The sequence below is a fragment of the Anguilla anguilla genome, chromosome 3 (genome assembly GCF_013347855.1).
Source record: "Anguilla anguilla isolate fAngAng1 chromosome 3, fAngAng1.pri, whole genome shotgun sequence".
Classification (NCBI taxonomy): Eukaryota; Metazoa; Chordata; class Actinopteri; order Anguilliformes; family Anguillidae; genus Anguilla; species Anguilla anguilla.
Window position 1 is genome coordinate 11,760,350 of NC_049203.1, and position 22,760 is coordinate 11,783,109.

The 22,760-nt window shown below is 46.9% G+C and overlaps 1 protein-coding gene across 1 annotated transcript; it reads left to right on the forward strand.

The window, feature by feature from the left end:
* The first annotated feature begins 1,960 nt into the window (after positions 1 to 1,960).
* On the forward strand, positions 1,961 to 21,636 carry LOC118223325 (EH domain-containing protein 1-like). The gene is made up of 5 exons (XM_035409702.1): positions 1,961 to 2,361; positions 7,152 to 7,249; positions 19,901 to 20,313; positions 20,696 to 20,860; positions 20,983 to 21,636. The coding sequence occupies exons 1-5, from the start codon at positions 1,961 to 1,963 to the stop codon at positions 21,505 to 21,507; spliced, it is 1,602 nt and encodes a 533-aa protein (XP_035265593.1). The 3' UTR covers positions 21,508 to 21,636.
* Positions 21,637 to 22,760: the final 1,124 nt, after the last annotated feature.

Consider the following 22,760-nt stretch of genomic DNA (forward strand, 5'->3'; position numbering starts at 1 on the left):
TATGAGTGTCATACCTGCAGGTGTGAACCACATCACAAAGTCAAAAACAAGAAATTCAGCCATAGACCAGGAACACAGGACAAGCTATGGAAAAGAACATCTTTGTTAGAAGGGAAGTTCCTTCTCACGGTGTCATAATGCCCATGGGTTTTCAGTAATTGCTAAAGATGTTACAAACATGAGGCTTGAGCAATGTGCTGTATGTGTACAGCATCTGTGCTTTGTTTCAGTTTTTGTAAGAGAATGTGTGTTTTACAGGACAAGACTTGGTAAGGAGTGAGAGGGAGGGAGAAAGTGAATAAAGTAGAAACAGTTTTTTTAACCATAAAAGAACAATCAACTCTAAAACAGTCATTGTGACAGTAGATGTCAATCCTCTTAACTATTGCTGACAGCCCTCACAGAAGAGTTTCTGTGGTGATATGTAAGTTAGAGTCAAAGAATGACCATTTGTGTTATAGCACAGCTGATATCCAGATGTGTATTCCACATCAGACAAAATTAGCCAGTTGATGAAGACTCATCAGGTCCAGTTTGTCATCTGCTTCTGAAGAGGACACATCTGCTTGACAGCAGGAATTTCACAAAGCAGCAGTCATCTATCTATCTATCTATCTATCTACCTATACTGGTGGCTATTATGGGGTCCTTTCCCTGAAATTTTTTTATAGTGCCACACATTTTCACTGCTGGACTGACACTACACACCAGCCTGAATGCGAGTTCCAAATAAAATTAAAAACTACTATCATTTGTGGAAAAAATCAGGGCACCATAGTACGGACACAATTTGTTACTCTGAATCTTATTTATCAAATGACACAAGTACATTCTGTGACATTCCCAATGTTGTCCAAGGGCAACTCGTTATCATGCAGGTTGACAGAGAAAAGATTTTCCCCCAATAATCTTGAAGAACTGCAACTTCCAACCTTAAAATTGACTCTTGATCATCAAAATGGAAGCTACTTGAAAACTACATGAACCACCGGTTACCAGTGCTGACAAGAAGGGCAGACAGTCGAGGTAGAAAGAACTACTGTGATGAACCTTTACCTAGTTTTGAAACATTATTGTATTTGGACAAACATTTGTCCAAATAATATTCATGTAGCCTACCACAACATCCATATTTAATGTAAACTTATAACAGATCGACGCATAAAAACCAGTAATATAGGCACTGTACAATGTTTTTGGTAAAATACACAAACGTATAGGCTAAAATAAATTCCACATGATATTCCTAACACAAATGTATTAGTCGGGCCAACTTATCCAGACAAACAACCATCTCAGAATTTGAAGGAGTTACTACAGTATTGCAGATGGCCTGCACTTGTTCGCCAAAGCCAATTCGAGTCGCCAATTATCACAAATTAAGTACAATACCGATGTGAAGTCTTTCTTTGTGTTTTACTTATTTATTATTTATTAAGTGTTTAGGATCGGTAACCTAAGGTGACGCTCATAGAAGTCGTCACACTTACGGTATTCAGTTTACTGTGGGACTTTTATTCTGAAAATCTAGGGAACTTCCTGTTAAAATTTCAGACTTTCCACACTGAGCTCGAGGCAGAGCCAGCTGGCACAGGGTGCGATACCGTGGATGACGGGAGAAGTTAGACCATTTATTTAATACAATTTCTTTCTTTAAAACGAGTCAGAGGGAAATCCACCCGTATAATATACATATAAGAAAAGGATACGTAGCTACATTGATATTCTTAGATATCTAACTTTACGAGAAGCAAATTGGCGTTAGCGTGTTGGTAGCTAGTGGTGGGTGGGACCATAGACATATATGTGGGACGAACCTTTAAGCTAGCTAAGTTACTAGGCTAAGAACTTCATCCCTTCTGCTGCTGCGGGACGGGTGGAAATCTCTATCTTTCTAGCTAACGTTAGACAAGAACAATATTTTCTGAAGATACGTGAGTTGCTGAGTAGATCTGACATCATGTTCAGTTGGAGCAACAAGAATGGGAAGAAAAAAGACCCTGAATTATTTCAAACCGTTTCGGACGGGTTGCGGCGACTCTACCGGACCAAACTGTTCCCCTTAGAAGACACGTACCGTTTCCACGATTTTCACTCGCCTGCTTTGGAAGATGCCGACTTTGACAACAAGCCCATGGTACTCTTGGTTGGTCAGTACTCGACAGGGAAGACCACTTTTATCCGTCATCTAATGGAACAAGATTTTCCTGGCATGCGGATAGGCCCAGAACCGACCACAGACTCTTTCATAGCGGTAATGCACGGCGATCAGGAAGGGGTGATACCGGGCAATGCACTGGTGGTTGACCCCAAGAAACCTTTTCGCAAACTCAACGCTTTTGGAAACGCTTTCCTTAACAGGTGACCACCCTTCCACTCGCCGCCACCACCACCACCACCACCACCACCACTCCCTAGTTGAAAGTATACGATTGGTAGTATGTACATTTGAATATCGATATTTATATGACATGTAAATGTCGATATTACAATATTACACCCCACCAAATGTTTCACGAACACCATCCAAGGCGTTCGTGAAACATTTGGTGGGGTGTAATTCATTGGTGAATTTGGTAGTTTGATTGTACAATATAAAATAGGCTATATACAACTTCTGAAAATATTTAATAGTAAATCGAAATGATGACTAGTATTCATTGTCTAAACTATTCCTGCCCAACTCAATTTTACCGTTGCCTTTTGAGTTTACAGTGGTATAGGCCCTTTCGTTTCGGATAACATGTCACTGAGTTTGACAGCTTGTCAGCAGTGTGTGAGTTTAGTGAGAAGTTGTGGTGTACTACTCTGTGGGTACTATGATTGACTTCTTGGCTGAATATTTCGAAGGGTCTATTGACAAAAAGGCACGAATGTTTACCTCAGAGTATTCTATTACAGGATGCAGTCGGTTATTAAAGTCATTTTTTTATATCAAGACGGAAATCCTCAGCACAGTAAGACAATAGCATATAAAACTAGATTAGGCCGTCTGTGTAATCGGTCCCTCTGTTTCTCATTAATATTTACAACAATGAATTGCTGACTGATATGTGCAGATTATTCTTTAATTTTGTTGTGGTTATTAAATGAACTGAATGTCATCATAGCCTTGTAAGGAATGTTTATAAGACCTGCTTATCATCTGATGGGGAAATTCCTTAACTGTGTTATACAATTGGAATTCTTTACACATTATATTCAGCAATGTCACCTTCACCAACAAATCTACCATCTCTGTAATCAACGATCCCATACGTCTTCGTCCTCTGCCTATAAGAGACTGTTTGGTGATAACGTGTCTCAGTAGTGTTCTTTAAATGTATCTGCAGGTATTCCACAATAAACAGTAGTAAGGTATGAATTTAAGTTGTTCTCAAGCAATGCTGTAATTCACTTGTGGGCTCCAATGTTGACTCATGCACATCTTCTGAAACCCTGTCACTTTTGTGAATTTGTTTTGTGCTATAAAGTATAGTCTGTGAAAATGAGAATTTGTTGGTTGAATCTCGATGGATGCTTTGTCCTCTTTGGTATGGAGGACGGAGTGTAGCACAGTGGGTAAGGAACTAGACTTGTAACCGAAAGGTCGCAGGTTCGATTCCCGGGTTGGACACTGCCGTTGTACCCTTGAGCAAGGTACTTAACCGAAATTGCTTCAGTATATATCCAGCTGTATAAATGGATACAATGTAAAATGCTGTGTAAAAAAGTTGTGTAAGTCGCTCTGGATAAGAGCGTCTGCTAAATGCCTGTAATGTAATGTAATGTAAAGGAGCAAACAGTAATACTGTAGTTGAGGTTAGAACAGTACCAGACTGTAAATGCAGGATACTTTAGTCCTTGAGAACAGAAGTTTGTTTTTGCCTCATATAATCCTAGTTCTTGTTTATTTTAACATTTAAGGCATTGTTCTGGCATCTGTGCGAATAATCTGCTTTCTCGTTGGGTATTTGCCAGTTTTTGTCGAGAGGCTGGCTCTGGGTGGAAGGGTCTTGTCGGTTGTCGGTGCCTGCTGGGGCGTTTCCCATCTGTAGATCAAAGAGCTTAGGGGTGGAATCTGGTGCATTTGCTGGAGCAGAAGTCTGTGAAGGTGTGGAGGGAGGGAGGGAGGGAGGGAGGGAGGAAGGTGGGCATCAAAGCCAAACGGCCTGTGAATTCCCATGCCGGGGGTTGTTTGTTTCTGGATTTTCATTCCACCTCCAGGGCTTATTGATGCTTCAAGTCATACCTGACCTCATACCAGGGCTTTCCTATTTCTAGAGTTCCCTTCATATATTAGATTAGAGCAAGGCTGCCCAGCCTTGTTCCTGAGATCTGCCGTCCTGTGGGTTTTCGCTCCAGCCCTAACAAAGCACACCTCATTCAACAGCCACTGTGCTTGTTAAGCTGCTAATTAATAGAATCAGGTGTGCCAAGTTAGATTTGAAATGAAAACATGCAGGATGGTAGTTCTCCTGGAACAGGGCCGGGCAGTCCTGCCTTGAAGGAACTGCAGTCTTGCTTCATCCTGGCCTCGGCCACGGGTCACATGGTTCCGGGGGATGAGCATCTCCTCCAGGGCGGGTCTGCCTTCTCACTGCTCAGCCATTTACACTGGGAGCAGCGGGCGAGTCGGCTTCCTGTCAGTGATGCTTCCAGTGTAACAGCGATGGGGTGGGGAACCGGCCGATGCTCCTGCCTTCAAGGCCTGAAGCTGCCTGGCTGGTGAAGAGTGTTCGGGTCGGTGCTCTGAGAGGGCGGCCCCCGTTCTGAATCTCCTCCGCAGTCAGAAAGGTACCGGGGTCAAGGGTCATGGGCATATTTGCCCTCTAAGTACAGAAATCCCTGGGCAGTTATAAGAAACGCTTCCCTACCCTGATGTCTAAGAGGGCGTTTGTCACAGAGTGCTGATGCAGGCGAGAAGATAAAATTCACACGCTGCACTAATAGGGCATGACTGGATGACAGTGTGCTGAGTCGCGCTCAATCTTATTAAGGGGATGTTTCCTGACCCAGATTAGCTCAACTCCTTCTTTGCCATATGCTGCGTTATGGCGAAATAGTCCAGGGCTCATGAAAGAGTAAATGGAAAAACTTTGATCCAGTCAGTAAACGAGAACAACCTAATTTTCTTTCTTTAACATCTGAGAAGTTGACATGCTCAGATTTAACGCCAATTTGTGATAAGCAGGGGGGCTTATTCCATGCATACGGAAAGACTGGGGACACCCAAGAAATATGGATCGGGATGCTTGTGCCATTACTAGGGTGATATGGACATTAATATAATACAACACAGTATCTGAAATGACCTAGTTGTCGGAGTGTAGAGGATTTAATCAATCACCTTGTTTTGGAGTCAGCTTTGCTTGGTCAAGCAAAGAGGAAAAGCAGGGTCAGTGATAGTACCGCTATCCTGCGCTTATTACGTTAATCGAGAACCTGACTCGGCAGGTTTGGACTTCCAGGAATTCCGAGATGAACTGGCGTAGGCACTCCCAAACAGAAAAAAATATCTGGAGCTTTTCTCTTTTTTTGTGTCTATTTTAACTTGCCCAAATGCCTGCATTCAGTGCTATGGGCCGAGTTACTTAATGGCTGTTATGTATTACTCATACATTCCAGGTGCGATATGCAGCGGACCTGGAGGTATGTCAGCGTCCTGTTATGGACTGTCTGACATAGTGGAATCTTCCTTCGTATGTCACACTCTCTGTGTGTGCGCGCTTGTGTACGAGGCTGCTGTTCACAAGCGTGTTCATGGTTTTTACATGGTGTTTTACATGGTCTGCTGCAGCAGACACAGAGCTCAGGATCGGGGGAAGAGGAAGGGAGAGAGGATAGAAAATGAATGCCAGAGGGAACATGGCATTAAAGTTCTCTGGGTTATAAAGGGGAGGGCGATAAGAGTGGCGCTGAGGAGGCTGAAAGTGAAGGCTTAAAGGAAGATCATTTTCTTATGACAGCACCACTGAAGTATGCTGTTAGTCAGATGGGGAAGTGCCAGGGAAAGATCTGGAAAGGTGCATTCATCATGCAAGTCATGCACGCACGAGACTAACTGCACCTCAGGGTGTAGCATGAATAAACAGGGAGCGGTGCGTTTTGCGCGTGACCGGGACGCTAGGTTCTGTGCTTACGTCGTACATCATCGATGTGCGCCGGGCTTCGGCACGCCATGTTTAAATATGGCGTTCTTTTGTTAGCGCGAGTCCCTGTCTGGAGCGACCTGCTCGCGTTGCTGCTTTGCATTTCACCCGTTCGCCAGGCCCGGTTCTCGCTTCGTAGTTCAGGTCCAAGGTGTTCCCGGCGGCCGCGGGTGCCGCTGAGACGCAGGCCGGTGTTTGGGGAGGGGGGGGGGAGCGGAGCTGGAGTCCAGCGGCCTCGGGCTGCGGAGCGGAATGGGCGCTGCTACTCACGCGCTCGCACGAACAGAGGAGGAGGAGGAGAGGAAGGGAGAGAGCCGAACAAACGGAGTCTTTGTCGGAGCGGTCTTCCCACCTCCTTTCAGTCCGCTGTGCGTGGCGCTGAAGTTGTGTGCTCGGTTTGGGTTTGTGTGTTTGCGCACACACCCTCAGAAGCAGAGGGTGCTGTTGCAATTTAAATACAGCATTGTAGTTCGATAATGTTTTGTTTGCAATTTGAATGTTATTCAAGTGATGCCTGCATCAGTGTTAAATATAAAACGTATGCTGAGTAGATGGAGCCGGTCTGTTGGTGGCAAACACTACAAAGGGAACAACTTTGCCTATTTGTCAGACTGTCTCATAGGCCTTGCCACACTGAAGTGGAGCTCTATTACTCACCAGTCTGAACAGAAGGCTCAGGTTGTGCAACCTGTTTGCGTGTGGGCGTGGGTTCACTTGCCCGTGTTTGTTGAAATCTAGTGTCATTGTGTGCATCACCGCCTGCATCATTTGTTCCTGAGGAGATGGTGTTGCTTTAATGTAATGTGTGCTCAGTAGTTAAGCATAGTGATGCTGTAATTTTGACTGATTCATTTTCATGGGTACAGTTGAGTCATCTGTCACGGCTAAGAGTAAATTGCATTTTGCCTGCCTAGTTTCCAACTCATCTCCGTGTGTGTGTGTGTGTGTGCGGTGTGTGGTGGGTGCATGTATGTACGTGTGTGTGTGTGGGGTGCGTCTCTGTCTGTCTGTCTCCCGCAGGTTCATGTGCGCTCAGATGCCGAACCCGGTGCTGGAGAGCATCAGCATCATCGACACCCCGGGAATCCTGTCCGGAGAGAAGCAGCGCATCAGCAGAGGTGTGCTCAGTCTCCCCCCCCCCTCCCTCTTTCCCTCCCTCTGTCCTTCCCTCTGTCTCTCTCCTCTTTGGCCCTGCCTGTGTTCTGACAGTAAACAGAGATCAAGCGGAATTGGACATGAAGGGAAAGCACACTCTGCCCCTGGTACAGTGCCCCTCGCTGACGGGCGCCGCTTGTGGGGATGTAAACAGAGGGTCTGGGAGAGTGGGCCTCTGCGGAGGCGTCTGCTTCTGCTTCATGTCCTTGCAGTTTTCCATGATAAAGCGGCGCATCATGAATTCACATCTCAGCCAGGTTTCTCGGAGCCTCAGGCCACAGCTGGACCAGCGGAAAAGGGTCAAATTCAGCCTGTAGCTCTCGCTGTGAGCCTCTGCGGAGCACCAGCACGTGGGAGAGGAGCGTATTTTTAGCGTTCCTCCTTTGCGGGGCCCCTGCCGGCTCGCTTGGGGTTTTTTTTTTGGTTTTTCTGCGCCCGTTTTCGACCATGTCAGCAGGGGAAACTTGCGTGCGCATCACGCGTGAGCTTCTTGGGTGTCAGGAGCGCGCGTGAGGACCGAGGCGGGAGCGTCTCTGGGCGTGTGGACGCACACATGAGGTCCCGGGGGTGCGAGCGGGAGGCTGCGCCGTATCAGAACGTCCCCCTCTGCAGCCGCCGCAGCAGAGAGCGGCGCGGGGAGATAAACGCTCTGACAAAGGGAAGGCCACGCGGCCAGGAAGCAGACGCTGCGGGGAGGAGGGGAGGGAGGGAGGGACGGAGGGGGGAGGCGGGGGGGGAGAGAGGGGAGGCGGGGGGGGGGGGGGGGGGGAGAGGGGGACAGGCGTTAACGGAGAGGGGGAGGAGGGAAGGAACGCAGAGAGAGACAAAAAGAGAGCTCTGAGGGGCAGGACAATGCAAACCAGGCTTTTCGGTCCACACAGTTTTTCAGAGGGCGGGTGACGTGGGCCATACGCTCCCTATTGAACCACACTTCCCAACATGCAAATCTGCCGTTCTGGATGTTGGCATTTTTGTGAGCTGATTTATTTAAAAATGGGGAAAAACTGGAATAGCAGACCGATCATGCTTGCTGCGCATGCTTTTCATTTGAATGGGCCAGGATGATAGATATCTTAGTTCCACCAGTGCTCAGTGTTTTAGAACCGTATGCTATAGTTGTTATAATTAGTGTGCAAATGTAAATTGGCTGTTTCAAAAAACCGTTACATTTTTCAAATTTGTGCACAGTAAAAGAAAATCACAGTATATTAGTAAAGGTACTGACCTGTTTAGCAGTGACCTGTTTTATCTGACCAAAAACATTTTCACTTCAAAGCATTATTTGGTCTTCTTTGAGAGAGATTTTGTTGGTGCATTTCAAAAGCAAGTTATCTCCTACCTGTAGAGCGTGGGCTGCAACACTTTCTGCTCAGAAGAAGATGCAGGATTAATTAGCTAGTCCACCCCACTGGCAGAGGGGTAGAATTTGCATGCCTTGTTTTCCCTGGTTATCTCTGAGAGGGCTTGGAGAGCAATGCACTCTGGGGGAAAAAGCATGGCATTTCAAATGCTGATGCCATTTGTGTCGAGTGCTCTTATTTGAAAAGAGAGGATGATTAAATTTTTCTGTCTGTGTGCTTCTGTTCGCACTTTGGCTCTAATTGGCCGTCTGTAAAGGTTTTCAAGGGTGAGGTTTTACACTTTTAAGTGTGCTTGTGATGGTGACCTTTGCCCCTTCTGCTTGAGCTAGGGGCGGGGTCTGGAGAGGAGAGGGAGTGAGTGACTGACTGACTGGGTAGACTGAGGGGCTCAGAAAGATGGGAAGTGGCATTTCACGATGAGATAGGGAAAGCGTTGAATTGGGAAGTGTGCTCAGCTGAGAAAAACGTGATGGAACAGGTTTGTGGTTTTGTTTTCGCTCTTTTCACTCCGCCTCCCCTTTGCGATCGGTTGGAGGAAGCTGCGATGGAACGCGATACCCGCGCACTCTGTATGATACCAGCGGCGGTATGTTTGGCAGAAATTACTGTAATGCATTTTAAAGGCTTCAGCTTTACTGGATAGCAGTGACTGGGGGCTACAGCAGTGCACTGATTACCACAGGCCACACTCAACCTCAGCTGCGTGTCACTGGCTTCGCAGTTCCCGATTGGCTGCAGAAGTGTTCTTAGTGCAGGTGGGCGGGTGTAAGCCTGCAGGCAGAATGGTCTTTTGTTAAACAGGATTTTGACATCCAGTGCAGTGCTGTGAGCACTGTGGATTTGTCATGTACTGTTCTTCCTGGTACTGTGTCTATTGCAGAACTCCAAACTATGCACCTAAGTATTTGAAGGATTTTTAAATTTAGGAGACCTGAGTTCTTTTCTCTTGCATTGCAGTTGTAAATATCCATTTACCCATCGATGTCTGTGCTTTGTTCAATTAGTTTCGTGGAACACGGTAGCCCCAGGGACAGAGCAGATCATTTAAACACATCAACGGGGAGGCATTTAGTAATAGGAGAGTGAGGCTTCATTGACCCCAAAATGGGCTGAGCAGTCACTGCGATGGAAGTAATTGTGTTTTTCTACAGGGAGCAGTCTTTCATTTGGTTCATACAGCAGCAAATAAGTCAGCAAATGGTGGTTCCTGGACAAGGCATTATGGAGTTAATGAGCTCTCACTCTGGCACAGCTAATTGCTAATCAAATCCAGGAGGAAAAGGAAATGATTAGAAATGGATGTTCTCTTGACCGGTAGGATTGGAGATCAGGGAGTCTGAAAATGGTGGACGCACAGCTGTGGACGTGTGAAAGCTTTTCAAACTGTGTGTTGAAAACCTTTTTCTCGCTGAACTGCAGACCAAACAGTCTCGCTTCTGATATTAAATACGATATGAGCAACGTGCCAGCTAACCCACAAATGTTTCGGTGAGCGGCGTGTTCTTGCAAGATGTGGTTGCAAACATCTTCCCACTTCCTGCTTTCTTGCCTCATGACCTCAGACCTGTCCTGGGCTCCCTCAAGCCTCATGCAGAAGCTGCAGGGAGAGCTCTGTAAGAATGAGTCCTTTTGATGGAAAATATGTCCGCAGTAGTTTACCCTGGCTCAGCTTTCTCTCTCTCTCTCGTGCTCGTTTTCTCTAGCGCGCACGCAGACACACACACACACTCTTTCTTTCTCATCGTCACACACACACAATCTCATTGTCACACACAGGAAGTCCTCACAAGAGTCAGCACTGGGTCACATAGTTATGCTTCCCCATTGTCCCCGTGCCATATGGCTTACGTCCAAAACACACAGTCACGCACACTGTCACACACTAGCACCAGGGGCACCACACACACACACACACACACACACACACACACACACACACACTCACTCTTGCACATGCAGGCTTTCGTGGTAACCACATTTCTCTGTCTGCCTACGTGGCTGTGTGATCAGCTGAAGCTCACACTGATCTTTCACAGGGTGGACGCCTTGTTCCTTCTGTTAAACCCCTCCTCTTCCTTACTCTTCATCTTTTTTTTTCTTTCTCCACGAGTCGCCAGAATCTGTGCTGCGCATCTCCTGGAACCGCATAGATAAGATTCCTGTGGCCGCAGTGCATTGTGGGATGCGGGCCTGGGAATGGCCCCTGAGGGGGTTTCTGTTGCGAAGCGCCGAGCCGTGCGGATTGCCCCCCCCCCCCCCATGCAGCCCTTCGGCCGCCCCGCTGCCCCAACACATGACACTATCATTACCGTATCAGACCGCCCATTACACTATCATCTGGGTGAATCCATCTTTCCAAACACTGCTGCTTTTTTTTGTTGTTGCTTCTTTAAAATCTAGATGCTTCCCCTTACCTAGTGCACGCCTGTTTTTAGTCCTTGTCATTTTGAAACGCGTTCTCGAAATGTGAATCCGATGAGCGCGTGTGAAGCGGAACTCGTCTTCCTCGCGCGGCGGTACGGGTGTCTCGGCAACCTCGCTATCCGCGTTCCAGGGTGTCGGGTGTCACTGCCTCGAAGATGGCGGGATGATGTTCCGCTACGCGGACGGAGCCTAGCAATTATTTGTCTGGCTGTCGTGCTGCTTCATGGAGCTCTGGTAGGAAAAACTGTGGAAACAGTTTTTTTTTTACGTGCCGGCAGTTTCGACCATTGGAGTGGGAAGCCACTTGATCGCAGCGTTTCCACACTAACCACAGAAATGAGTCACCACGGCTGATGAGCTGTATGGGGATGTTTTCTTTAAACATTTTTAAACGTCTGTGGAGAATCCCAGAATCTGCTCTGTCACCAGTGCATCCATATATACTTATATGTGTACACGGATGTTCCTAAGACACGCCCGTTCCTTGCACTGCTGCGGCAGTCGTTCATTACCCGCCGCGCTGTGGAACTGAATGAACCGGTCCTTGGGGATTTTCCGTGGCGGTTCCTCTCTCGCGCTCCCCCGTGCAAGCTGTAGATACGGGGTGCGGTGTTTTGATGTGCTATTGTGGGAAGGGGACTTTTCCTGTAGGAGAGGAACACAATGGAGTGACCTTTACTGACACAAGTAGGGGATCTTTTTTTCGGGGCAAAGATAGTGCTGCGCTTTGTTTTGCCTTCTCTCGGCCTGTTCAGATAAGGGGGGCGGGGGGGTGGGGCAGAGGATAACGGAGACGGGACCGAGAAGCGCCTGGGCGTTCTGTCGGATTTGCGTACGGGTTGAAAGTTGGTTTCCTAATGTACTATGCCTCACAATCTCCCTACAAACACAGATGGGCAGGTTTTTATTACATCCGTTCAGTAGTGAACTCCTCTCCTGTTTATAAAGCTGGATAAATATTTATTGAGCTTGGCCTTACGTGTAACAGTCGCCACACAGGCTTCTGCTTTATGTAAGCTCTGTGCATCCAGCCTGAAAAGATGGCCAAACATGTATGGAGACATTTGAGTGAAACATCTGCTTGTCCTGCCCGTGACAACCTATGTACATTGCGCATATTGGAAAGATATATTTTTATTAAGTTTTACTTTGCGGTGTCCATAGTAGTTTTGTGACACGTCATTTGAATATCAGCTCTTGAGATCTTTCTAGCAATTTCCTGAATAGATTACAGACCTGCCAACCTGCACCCATTTTGTGTACCAACCACGCAATTCTTGGTCAAAATACGCAGGTACGAAATGCCAGCTGAAACTACGCAAAAAATATATATATTATTGTAATTTAATTACGGAAAACAACCAATTAATACAAAACAATACCGTACATTTATTCGGTATTTAAACTACATCCCTCGGATTGAACCAGATGCTACGACCTTGTGCTTGTGGTTCTGTAACACCTCCCCGACCCACTCAACATCCACTGATACGCAGCGGTACTTTATTATCCACCGAGCCGTAACGCTGCATTGCTGGGGTAAAATGGGAAGTGGGGAGTAATAATCAAGCACAAAAATGTGACCGTAATGTTAACATATAATACGGTAAAACATGTTCGGTAACTTTACGAGATGATGCATTTCAAGGGGTATATCCTAACGAGATACATTTGTGTATATAGTTAGCCGTAGTAGTAGCTTGCATGCGATTTAGCCTCGTTACGAGACGTGTGAATAACTGATGGAGTAATTTAGCTGCAGTAACTCAAACGCTACGGAGACTCCCTGTTCAAACTTTGAATCGCGCACGCTCTGTCGGAGCAAAGTGACCATTGCAAAGGTGTTTGACTATAGACTGCTAACGTACCAAATAAATCCTATTATTGCAGCCAGTCGCCCGACCGGCCTTGCAGTTAGAAAATAATCATGACGTCAGATGACGAGGATACTAACAAGGAGAGAGAGAGAGCAGCTGGCCTACTAAAAAGAAGCGAGTCCATGCCCCCCAGAAGTCCCACTTATGGTTATCAGTTTGTATAAGCACACATATCATATAATGAAATATTAATCATGAAAAAATTGTTTTAAGCAGGTGTACTCAAACTTTTGACTTGAAAGTATATCATAATATAGCCCAGCCCAGTGCAGTGCAAGTGATATTTTAGAATCAGGTCAAATTATACAATTTTGCCTGATCACTTCTACAGTCAAAACTATAATTATGAAGAAAGGCTTGTGTGTGCGTGCAAAGCGAAGTGGTGTGAAAGCATGTGAACTAAGAGTCACACTGACTACTGTGGTACTCAAAATATTTTCCCAAGGTTGGCAGGTCTGAGATTATATATTTGATTAACTTTGAATAGCACCAGTTTCACATAAGGCGCATGCTTAAATCAAATTTCTCTTCAGCTGTATTTTACAATTACACCCAAGACAAACTTTTGAAAACCTCAATAAAGGCATTAAATCGCTTATGACTTGCGGTCTGTCCTCTGCTATATTAACTAAATGCAGCTGAAAGTTGCACGCTTAATCTATTTGTGGCTCTGGTATTCGCTAGTTATGCCTGGGAGAAATGTATCTCCATCCCGTCTTTTCCTTTTGCGTTTATAATACTGCTATGTGAGTTATGTGATGGCTGGACTGTGTGGTTCGCACATGCCTGCCAAGCCCGGGAATGCTGCATATGTTGGCCTCAGCTGTCTGTTCTGTCTCTGGCCTCTGTGTTCAGTAGTTACTAACAAACCCTGGGCAGTGTGTAATTAAAGACTGTTGCTTGTCACACATTCAGGATGCGTGTGCGCACGTGTGCACGCGCTGGTGTGTGTGTGCGTGTGCCGCCGCAGAGTGAAGGGTACTTCCTGTTACAGCTGTGCGGACGCGCAGTCGCGCAGTTGGGCCTGTCTGTTTCAGCGCCGTCCCCGCTCGTGTTATCGGCTGGCTGGTCTCCGCTTCGCGGGGCCGTGTGACTTCCGTCTGTTAAACTGCAGCTGCTCCGCGTGGCAGAGCTCTGTCAGGCGTGCTGCGAGCCTTACTGGCAGAGCAAGAATTACTACACAGGCCACACAGAGGCCCGCCATCAATGAACAGATCTGTGTACGCACTGCTGAACAACAGTCCTTATGCACGTGCTCACAGACATACACACAGACACAGCCACACACACACACACACAGACAGACAGACACAGACACACACACAAACGCACACACATGCACACGCAGACACACACACACACTCACACAGACACACACAGACAGACACAGACAGACAGACACGGACACACACACAAACACACTCTCACACACACACGCACACACATGCACACGCAGACACACACACACGCTCACACACACACAGACAGACAAAGACACGCACAAACTCACACACACACACGCACACACATGCACACGCAGACACACACACACACACGCTCTCACACACAGCCAGAGAGACACACAGACACACACACACACTCACATACGCACACACATGCACACTCAGACAAACACACACACACACGCTCACTCTCTCTCTCACACACACACACACACACACAGACAGACAGACAGACAGACAAGCACACACGCACGCAGACACACTGCTCACCCTGTGTCCTCCACATGGGGAGATCTCGGTGCCAGAGATTTCCATTTGGAAACCGCTGAAAGGAAGGGAGCGCAGGAGAGGGAAAGCCAGGATGTCGACGGAAAAACAGAAATGCAGAAATGCCTTCAGCGCTCCCCACTGCGTCTGCTCCAGAGAGCTTGATCACAACTAAGCTTCCCCCGTCTAACCGTGACATTTGCATTATTTCAGTTCTTACTTATTTACAGAATGTGCTACTTCCGCATTTAAGTCAGTCTACCAATCATACATTTTTTTCCCCCCTTGCAACTATCTAGCAGTGTTAAAACACATTTCCGCTATATATTTGTTGTGGTGCTTTAAACTTTATGAGTGGAATCACAAGGGAGGCATTTAAGTAGAGGGGAACTGTGGTGGAATTGGAAGAAGACGTGCTGTGCAAATTGGATCACAGAAGCTCTGCCCCATTCAGAACTTTAAGAGCCCCCAGGAGAGATGCGGGAGGTCCATTGTCAGTCCGCTGCTTTAATAACAAATATCAAAACCGGGCATTAATCGTGCAGCACGTGTCCGCTGGGACAGGCAGCCTTCGTAATTTCGGGCGCGTGAAAGTGTCAACGGCAGCAGACGGCGTTCTGTTCGGCGCAGTTGTGACCTCAGAAGGAGCCAAAGCTCCAGTTCTGCAAACGCTGTGGAAAGTGCGAATGCTGAGGGCTTTTTTTTTTTTGCTGTTGCACTTCAACTGGTTGCGCAGGTTTGGGGTTACCGCTGTCATCTTGAACCTGAATGTGCACAAGACTATTTTAAAGAAGAGGAACGGTATCCTTTTCGCTCATTTTGGGAGTGGATCTTGTTTTTTTGTATTAAATCGGACCCTCGGTGAAAGCCATTGTGCGGTGTGAAGAGTGGAAGAACTGCTTCTGTGTGGATAAGACGCATCCTTTAAGTCCTCAGGGCCGAGGCGCATTAAAACTCATGTGTGTCAAAACTAGACGTGACTGCTCTGTTTCAGTTCTGTTTAGTTGTGCTCTTTCAAGGCACTGGTTCTCGTGTTGGTATTTATTTATTTTTTTAAAGCCATCTTCAAGATTATTGAAAGCATATGTTTTAGTTCCTCCATAGTTTTTTTTTTCTTCTTGAGCATATTTGAGCATATATTGGCTTGGCTCACTGTCATTCGTTCTGCCAAATATGGTTGTGTGTCGATGACCCAGAGTGACGACACTTAACTTTCAGTTAAAAGTGTGGTCTTTGAGAACAAGTAACATTTCACAGTTCAGAAGTTGCAGTTATGGCTATCTTAGGGTTCGTTTCTGCTCCTTCACCTTATCTTATGGTTAGTTTCTGCTCCTTTACCACAGCCATTGTGTTGTGTTCTGTGTTTGGTGCTGCAAACATTGTGTTTCTTCCCGTGGTTAACCGCAGTGTCCACGTGTTTGTATGCGGCCTGTGTGTTCGGCTGTGGTTCAGCTTCTGCGGAGTTCCCCTTCTTATCAAATACACTCCCAGCTTGACAGAGAAAAGCGAAAGTTGTGTTCAGAAACACAGTAATACAGTTGACCCCCCCCCCCCCCGCCTTCTTTAGCTCACACCTGCTCCCCAATCACATCTTCACTGCTGACTGCAGCACACAGACTCCTGGAGAGCAGGGAGAGCAGGGAGAGCAGGGAGGGAGGGGGAGAGAGAGAGAGACAGAGAGAGAGAGAGAGAGAGAGAGAGAGAGAGACAGAGAGAGAGACTGAGGGAGACTGAGGGAGACTGAGGGAGACTGAGGGAGACTGAGGGAGACTGAGGGAGACTGAGGGAGACAGAGAGAGACAGAGAGAGACAGAGAGAGACAGAGAGGGACAGAGAGGGACAGAGAGGGACAGACAGAGAGCACAGCAGCACCATGATTTATGCTCCTGAGGTTTTCCTGTTTGGCGTTCAGGGTCGAATTTGTCAGCCCTGCTGCCGATTGCTGGCGCCTCATCGCCAAAAGGGACCCTGGCTCAGAGAACAGAGAGAAGGGGGGAGGGGGGAGGGGGGAGGGGAGAGGGGGGATGCAGACAGCAATGCAATAGTAGGCTGTACCTCAAAAATCCTTCACATCAATGCAACAGTACAGTAGTACATTGTTTGTAGGCCTGCTTGGACCCTATAGACTAGTATAGCATGTATAATGCATTCTCTAAACTTGAAAAGTGATTTACAAAGGTTGCTGTATCGTTTTCTTTAACTGAATAACTGGTATTGCTGAAATATACTCCCTTCAATTGAGGGGGCTGCGCTTCCGCACTTTGTTAAGGCTAAAGCCAGACACCAGGGGACTGCACAGCTGGCCAGAGACGGGGATTATCCACCGACGGAGCCCTTCCTCCTTCGGAGAAGGTGTGGCCTGTTACACATTGCACCATGGGACTCCAAGCCGCTGTTGCTACAGTAGACTGTTGGACGCATTTTCCGTTCCACATTTTAAAATATTCAAAATGTCATTTTCCTCAAGGACCAGTCAAACTCGATTGTCGAGTACAGGGATGAAAAGGTTCTTTTACGGGGACTCGACTCCTCTTTAAGGGAGTGTTCATACCTTGCACGCACTTCTATTATGCAGACTTCTCACATGGACCATTGAGCTGCCGGCTCCATATCTCCAGATATAGACCCCTGCTGGTTTGAGTCACATGAACGGAAGTCACTTGTGAGGTGTTATTGACTGAACCATCAAAGAAAACATTCTATTGTTTTTTATTTCCTCAGAAAACTTTATTTTGAATATTATTTGGATTCCTCTGTCTGCATCTACCCTAATACTAAACCTAATACTAAACTATTCTCATCCCCATTGCATCCCTGTGCCAACACCCTGTTCATATTTCTGACGATCTGCTTGTGGTTATAGCCCCTCTTTTTATTTTTTGGAATTTTGCATGCAACCGTTCCAGAATTTCTCTCAAAACAAAATCCACTGAAATTTGGAGCGTAAAACTTGTGCAGGATGATTAGCATTTGAACTGGGAAAGTGGATTTCTTTTGAGTGGTTCCTGGCTACATAATGCACATGGGCCCTGAGTTATTCAAGACCCTTGGCATATGCAAAATGTTATTCACACGCAAAACTAATAACAATGATTGGGACAAAATGAATACCATGGCCAGTTATTGGTCCTGTCGTTGATTTTGCATGCACTGTAAGCTCTTTTTGCATGATAAAGGTCTTAATTAATCAGGCCCATAATGTAGCCACAGAGAATTTTGCTTGTACATGACGGCACAAGCCTAATGTGTGTAATGACTGAAAATCAATCTGTTTAACATGAGCAAGCAAAGCACAGTGCAGTAGTAGAATATCATGGCTAAACTTACACAATACAACATCATCCCTTAACTTGCATACACAACATGACAAGCTCCCTAAATATCTGCCCTTTTTCTGCTAGGTTATATAGTGCTGGGATCCTGTTCATAATATGTAGCAGTGTAAACAATTTTCTAGAATGTGTTAACAAGTGCTGTACACTTGCACCCATTAATGTGCTTTTCAGTGCAAAAGGTACTGTAGTGTAGTTCCAAAATTTTAATTTTTTCATTGTGCTAGATGAACCCCCCCCCCCCCCCAAAAAAAAAAAATACTTCATATAGATTACAATATGTGAATAGTATCCATTGTTTATTCGATTTCATTTTTTGTGCAGTGTTTGTTTATGGAGACACTGCCACAACAATGTTTTCCAGAGAAACAGGAAATGGGAAAACTGGGGAAAAATTAGATTGAGCCCCAGAAACCACAAAAAAATACATGCATATATAAATAGAAATGCAATCGCAGCCAAATAGCTTGGTCATCCTGGCTTCAGAATCAAGCTGTGAAACTAGGCTGAAAATGGACTTGCTGCTGACAAACTGTAGTTGGTTATATTCTGCTTTAATTACCCCCCAGTCCTGCCCCTAATGGTGCCCCTATACCTATAGAGACTAATAAATGCTTAACAGTGTGATCATTATCTATCATACTTTTCACAAGTTCATTTTCATTCCGTATATACATTGAAATATATGCAGTAATATATTTGCTCGACTGTAATGCTGAATGAATAGTTGATGTTAGTACTGTTGCTCATTTAAGATGGCTCGGTTTTTGAAAGCGCTTTTCTTGCTTCCTCATGGAAATTTAATGGAATTTCACTGTGAACATGAGATTAAAATGTAAAATGAGTTTTTGGGATAAGTGAGGGCAGGGAGTGAGACAGGAAGTGGTTTCTGCTGGATTCATTTTCCAAGCGTTTCTCCACTGCTGCTCAAAGTTCTACCTGCATGTGGATTTTTAGGGGTGCATTTTTATGCCTCTGAGCCTGAAAGGTTCGAGCAGAGGACAGGGAGCTGCAGGGGGTGATGCAGTCTCTGTAGCGGATTGACATACACACGTGCACTCTCTCTCTCACGCATACACACACACACACACACAGACAGACTCACACATGCAGACAGAAACACGTGTAGAGAGACACGCCCACAGACAGACATGCACGCACGCGCACACACACACACAGATAGACAGGCTGACAGACAGACAGACACGCGCACACACAGACACAGACACGCTCACAGGCAGACACACACACACACACACCCACTGGCTTGTATACATGACAAATACTGGTTTTTGTTTCATATTTATTTGCTCATACATCATATCCCCAGTGTGACAACCAGAAGGATAAAGGAATGGAAAATCATGGTAGTGCCAAAATCAAGCACGGAACGTGGCTGTTTTTCCCAGTGGGATTCCCAGCCACATTCCATTCCAAACTGCAGGGAATGTTGTGATATATTTATTTCATCGCATGCATTTAAAAGATTTTGTGGTATCATTAGTCATTTCAGATCTGGCTACAACTTTGGTTGTATGCAATAGCATCTATTGCAGCTGTCAGGGACACATTTACACACATTGGCTTTCCTATTCTAAAATTCCGTCTTTCTGGAGTTGTCCCTGGAGGCTTCCATGGCACAAATGCTTTGAAGGCACCACTGGCTGACCCCAGTATATTGTGTGCTTAGTCCAGTCAATCTGTGGTATGAAGGGAACTTAACTGGAATAGATGGACCTTTCTGTTATTTTATGGGGAGTTCAGCCATTTTGATTCAATCAAAATCTCCCTTTTACCCTCGATAGCATGTGGCCACAGCCTTTAAAATCGGAATGTAGTTTTCTCAATTGTGGATCACCTTTAACAAGGCCTTCCCCCGCCTCCTCCCAGGCTACGATTTCGCCGCCGTGCTGGAGTGGTTCGCCGAGCGGGTGGACCGCATCATCCTGCTCTTCGACGCCCACAAGCTGGACATCTCGGACGAGTTCTCCGAGGTCATCCGGGCCCTGAAGAACCACGAGGACAAGATGCGCGTGGTGCTCAACAAGGCCGACCAGATCGGCACGCAGCAGCTGATGAGGGTGTACGGCGCCCTCATGTGGTCGCTGGGGAAGATCATCAACACGCCGGAGGTGGTGCGGGTCTACATCGGCTCCTTCTGGGCCCAGCCGCTGCTGGTGCCGGACAACCGCAAGCTTTTCGAGGCGGAGGAGCAGGACCTGTTCCGGGACATCCAGGGCCTGCCCCGGAATGCTGCCCTGCGCAAGCTCAACGACCTCATCAAGCGGGCTCGGCTGGCCAAGGTGAGGCCCGGGGTCATGGGGCTGGGACAGGCTTCTGCAGTCCGCAAAGAACCGCAGTAGAGCTGTTTGTCATCGATTCTCAGAGATCAACTACTTTTGGGAAATGAATGTTTTGTGCAGGCAGCTGTTAACCTGTAGGTCTGGAAAACTGCAGAATGAGAGATGCACAGGACAGGGGTCAAATGTTAAATCTTAATTTGTGTAATCCATAATCCAAGTACTTTGGTGTTAAGGTTTTCAGTCTACAGAGTCTAAATTAACTAAAGCATTTGCCATGTGATACCAGTCAAGCAACTGCAGTTTAGCAGTGTTTTGGATTGGAGGTAACATTAGGCTAAGTTTTAGAAAACCGCTGAGACCCAAACATTCCATGCCTCTCCAGGTACATGCTTACATCATCAGTTCCCTGAAGAAGGAGATGCCCAGTGTGTTCGGGAAGGATAACAAGAAGAAGGAGCTGATTGCGAACTTGGGGGAGATCTACCTGAAGATCGAGAAAGAGCACCAGATTTCACCTGGGGATTTCCCCAATCTTAAGAAGATGCAGGTAAAGAGAAACTAAGGATCTTTAGTTCACTTGTCTGACCGTCTTCCACGTTTTATAAAAATTCTATAAAATCACCCAAACTGCTCCCATATCTCCCCTCACCTCTCTCCCCCACCCTGCAGGAGATCTTGGCGGGACAGGACTTCACCAAATTCCAGGCAATGAAGCAAAAGCAGCTGGAGGCGGTGGAGGACATGCTGGCCAACGACATCGCCAAGCTCATGATCCTGGTCCGCCAAGAGGAGGCCGCCATGCCCAGCCAGTCGGTCCAGGGCGGGGCCTTCGAGGGCACGATGAACGGGCCCTTCGGCCACGGCTACGGCGAGGGCGCCGGCGAGGGCATCGACGAGCTGGAGTGGGTGGTGGGCCGCGACAAGCCCTCCTACGACGAGATCTTCTACACCCTCTCGCCCGTCAACGGCAAGGTGTCCGGCGCCATGGCCAAGAAGGAGATGGTCAAGTCCAAGCTGCCCAACACGGTGCTGGGCAAGATCTGGAAGCTGGCCGACGTGGACAAGGACGGTTTCCTGGATGACGATGAGTTCGCCCTGGCCAACCACCTGATCAAGGTCAAGCTGGAGGGCCACGAGCTGCCCGCCGAGCTGCCCGAGCACCTGGTGCCCCCCTCGAAGCGGTGCCTGGAGTGACGCGGGCGTGGGTGGAGGTGGGAGCAGAGGTGCCTGTGAAAGCTGGCGTTGTGGGGTCGAGGGCAGAGTGGGAGAAGGGGGCACGGTTTCTTTGCAGGGTTAGAAATTCTGTATTAGTGGGGGGGGGGGGGTTGCAGCGGGGATACGTAAGTGGGGGGAGGCTGGGGGGGTGGGGGGGTGGTATTTCAGGTCGAGCAGGGAAAGGGTGTGTCAAACAGGGTTAATAAATTAGGCTGAGACAGACAGTCATATCCACTTATTTGTGCGCAGTGTGGAAATAGAGTTGCAATGTAAGCAAATAGAGCTGTTTAGTTCCGCTTTGGCACTGATGCTTGGATATGTCGGTCTCGCCCCTGTTCTCTTAACCCTGGAGTCAGGTGACCCCGTGACTCGGATTGTTACACGATGGGAGGGCATTCTAGGGGGGAAAAGATGGTTTGGGGGGGGGGGGGGGGGATTAAAATGATATATAGATAAATAACATATAGTCCATAAAAGGAAAATGAAACCTATGCTTTATAAGTTATTCTTCACTAGTGTGATTTTACCTGTATTATGTGACCATTTACCATTTTGTATCTCTATGTTTTGTATAATTTAATCTTCCTTGCTGTAATTGTATGAGATGCAGTGAGATGGGGATCCCCTTGAACTCACTGTATGTCTCTCATCCAGCCACAAATAGTCAATGACTTAATTCACTAGTTACTCTGCTGCTGAACAACAGTTGAGATTAAGGGTTTGGGTGAGAGAAGTTGCTAATATTCAGAATATGCTGGATTAGGGCACAGCAACTGTGCTCTTGTTCCAGTTCATTCTAGACTTATTTACTTGGGTTGTATTCCAGTATGGTTTCACAGATTGGCCATAATGGACCATAAATGTCTCATTCCTGATTCTGGGACTCCTCCATTCCACGGTTTCACTCCAACTGCGGACCCACCTCCCCTCACATCTCTGACCTGCGATCAGGGCAGGGCTGCCCAGCCCTGTTCCTCTAGGTTTTCACTCCAACCCTAACAAAGTGCACCTCATTCAACAGCCTGAGATCTTGTCGAGCTGCTAATTAGGGTTGAAATGTAAACCTCCCGGACGGTAGCTCCCCTGGAGCGGGACTGGGCAGCGCTGGTGTAAAAGAACAGCCACTGATCAGTAATGTCTCCGGGCACTGATCTGAGGTCAGTGTAAGGGAACAGCCACTGATCAGTAATGTGTCTGGGCACTGATCTGAGGTCAGTCTTGCTGAGGGGGGG

Coding starts and splice junctions, on each gene's coding strand:
- LOC118223325 (XM_035409702.1), top strand. CDS start 1,961: ATGTTCAGTTGGAGCAACAAGAATGGGAAGAAAAAAGACCCTGAATTA. Junction 7,250..19,900: donor GAAGCAGCGCATCAGCAGAG/GTGTGCTCAGTC, acceptor GCCTCCTCCCAG/GCTACGATTTCGCCGCCGTG. Junction 20,861..20,982: donor CCAATCTTAAGAAGATGCAG/GTAAAGAGAAAC, acceptor CCCACCCTGCAG/GAGATCTTGGCGGGACAGGA.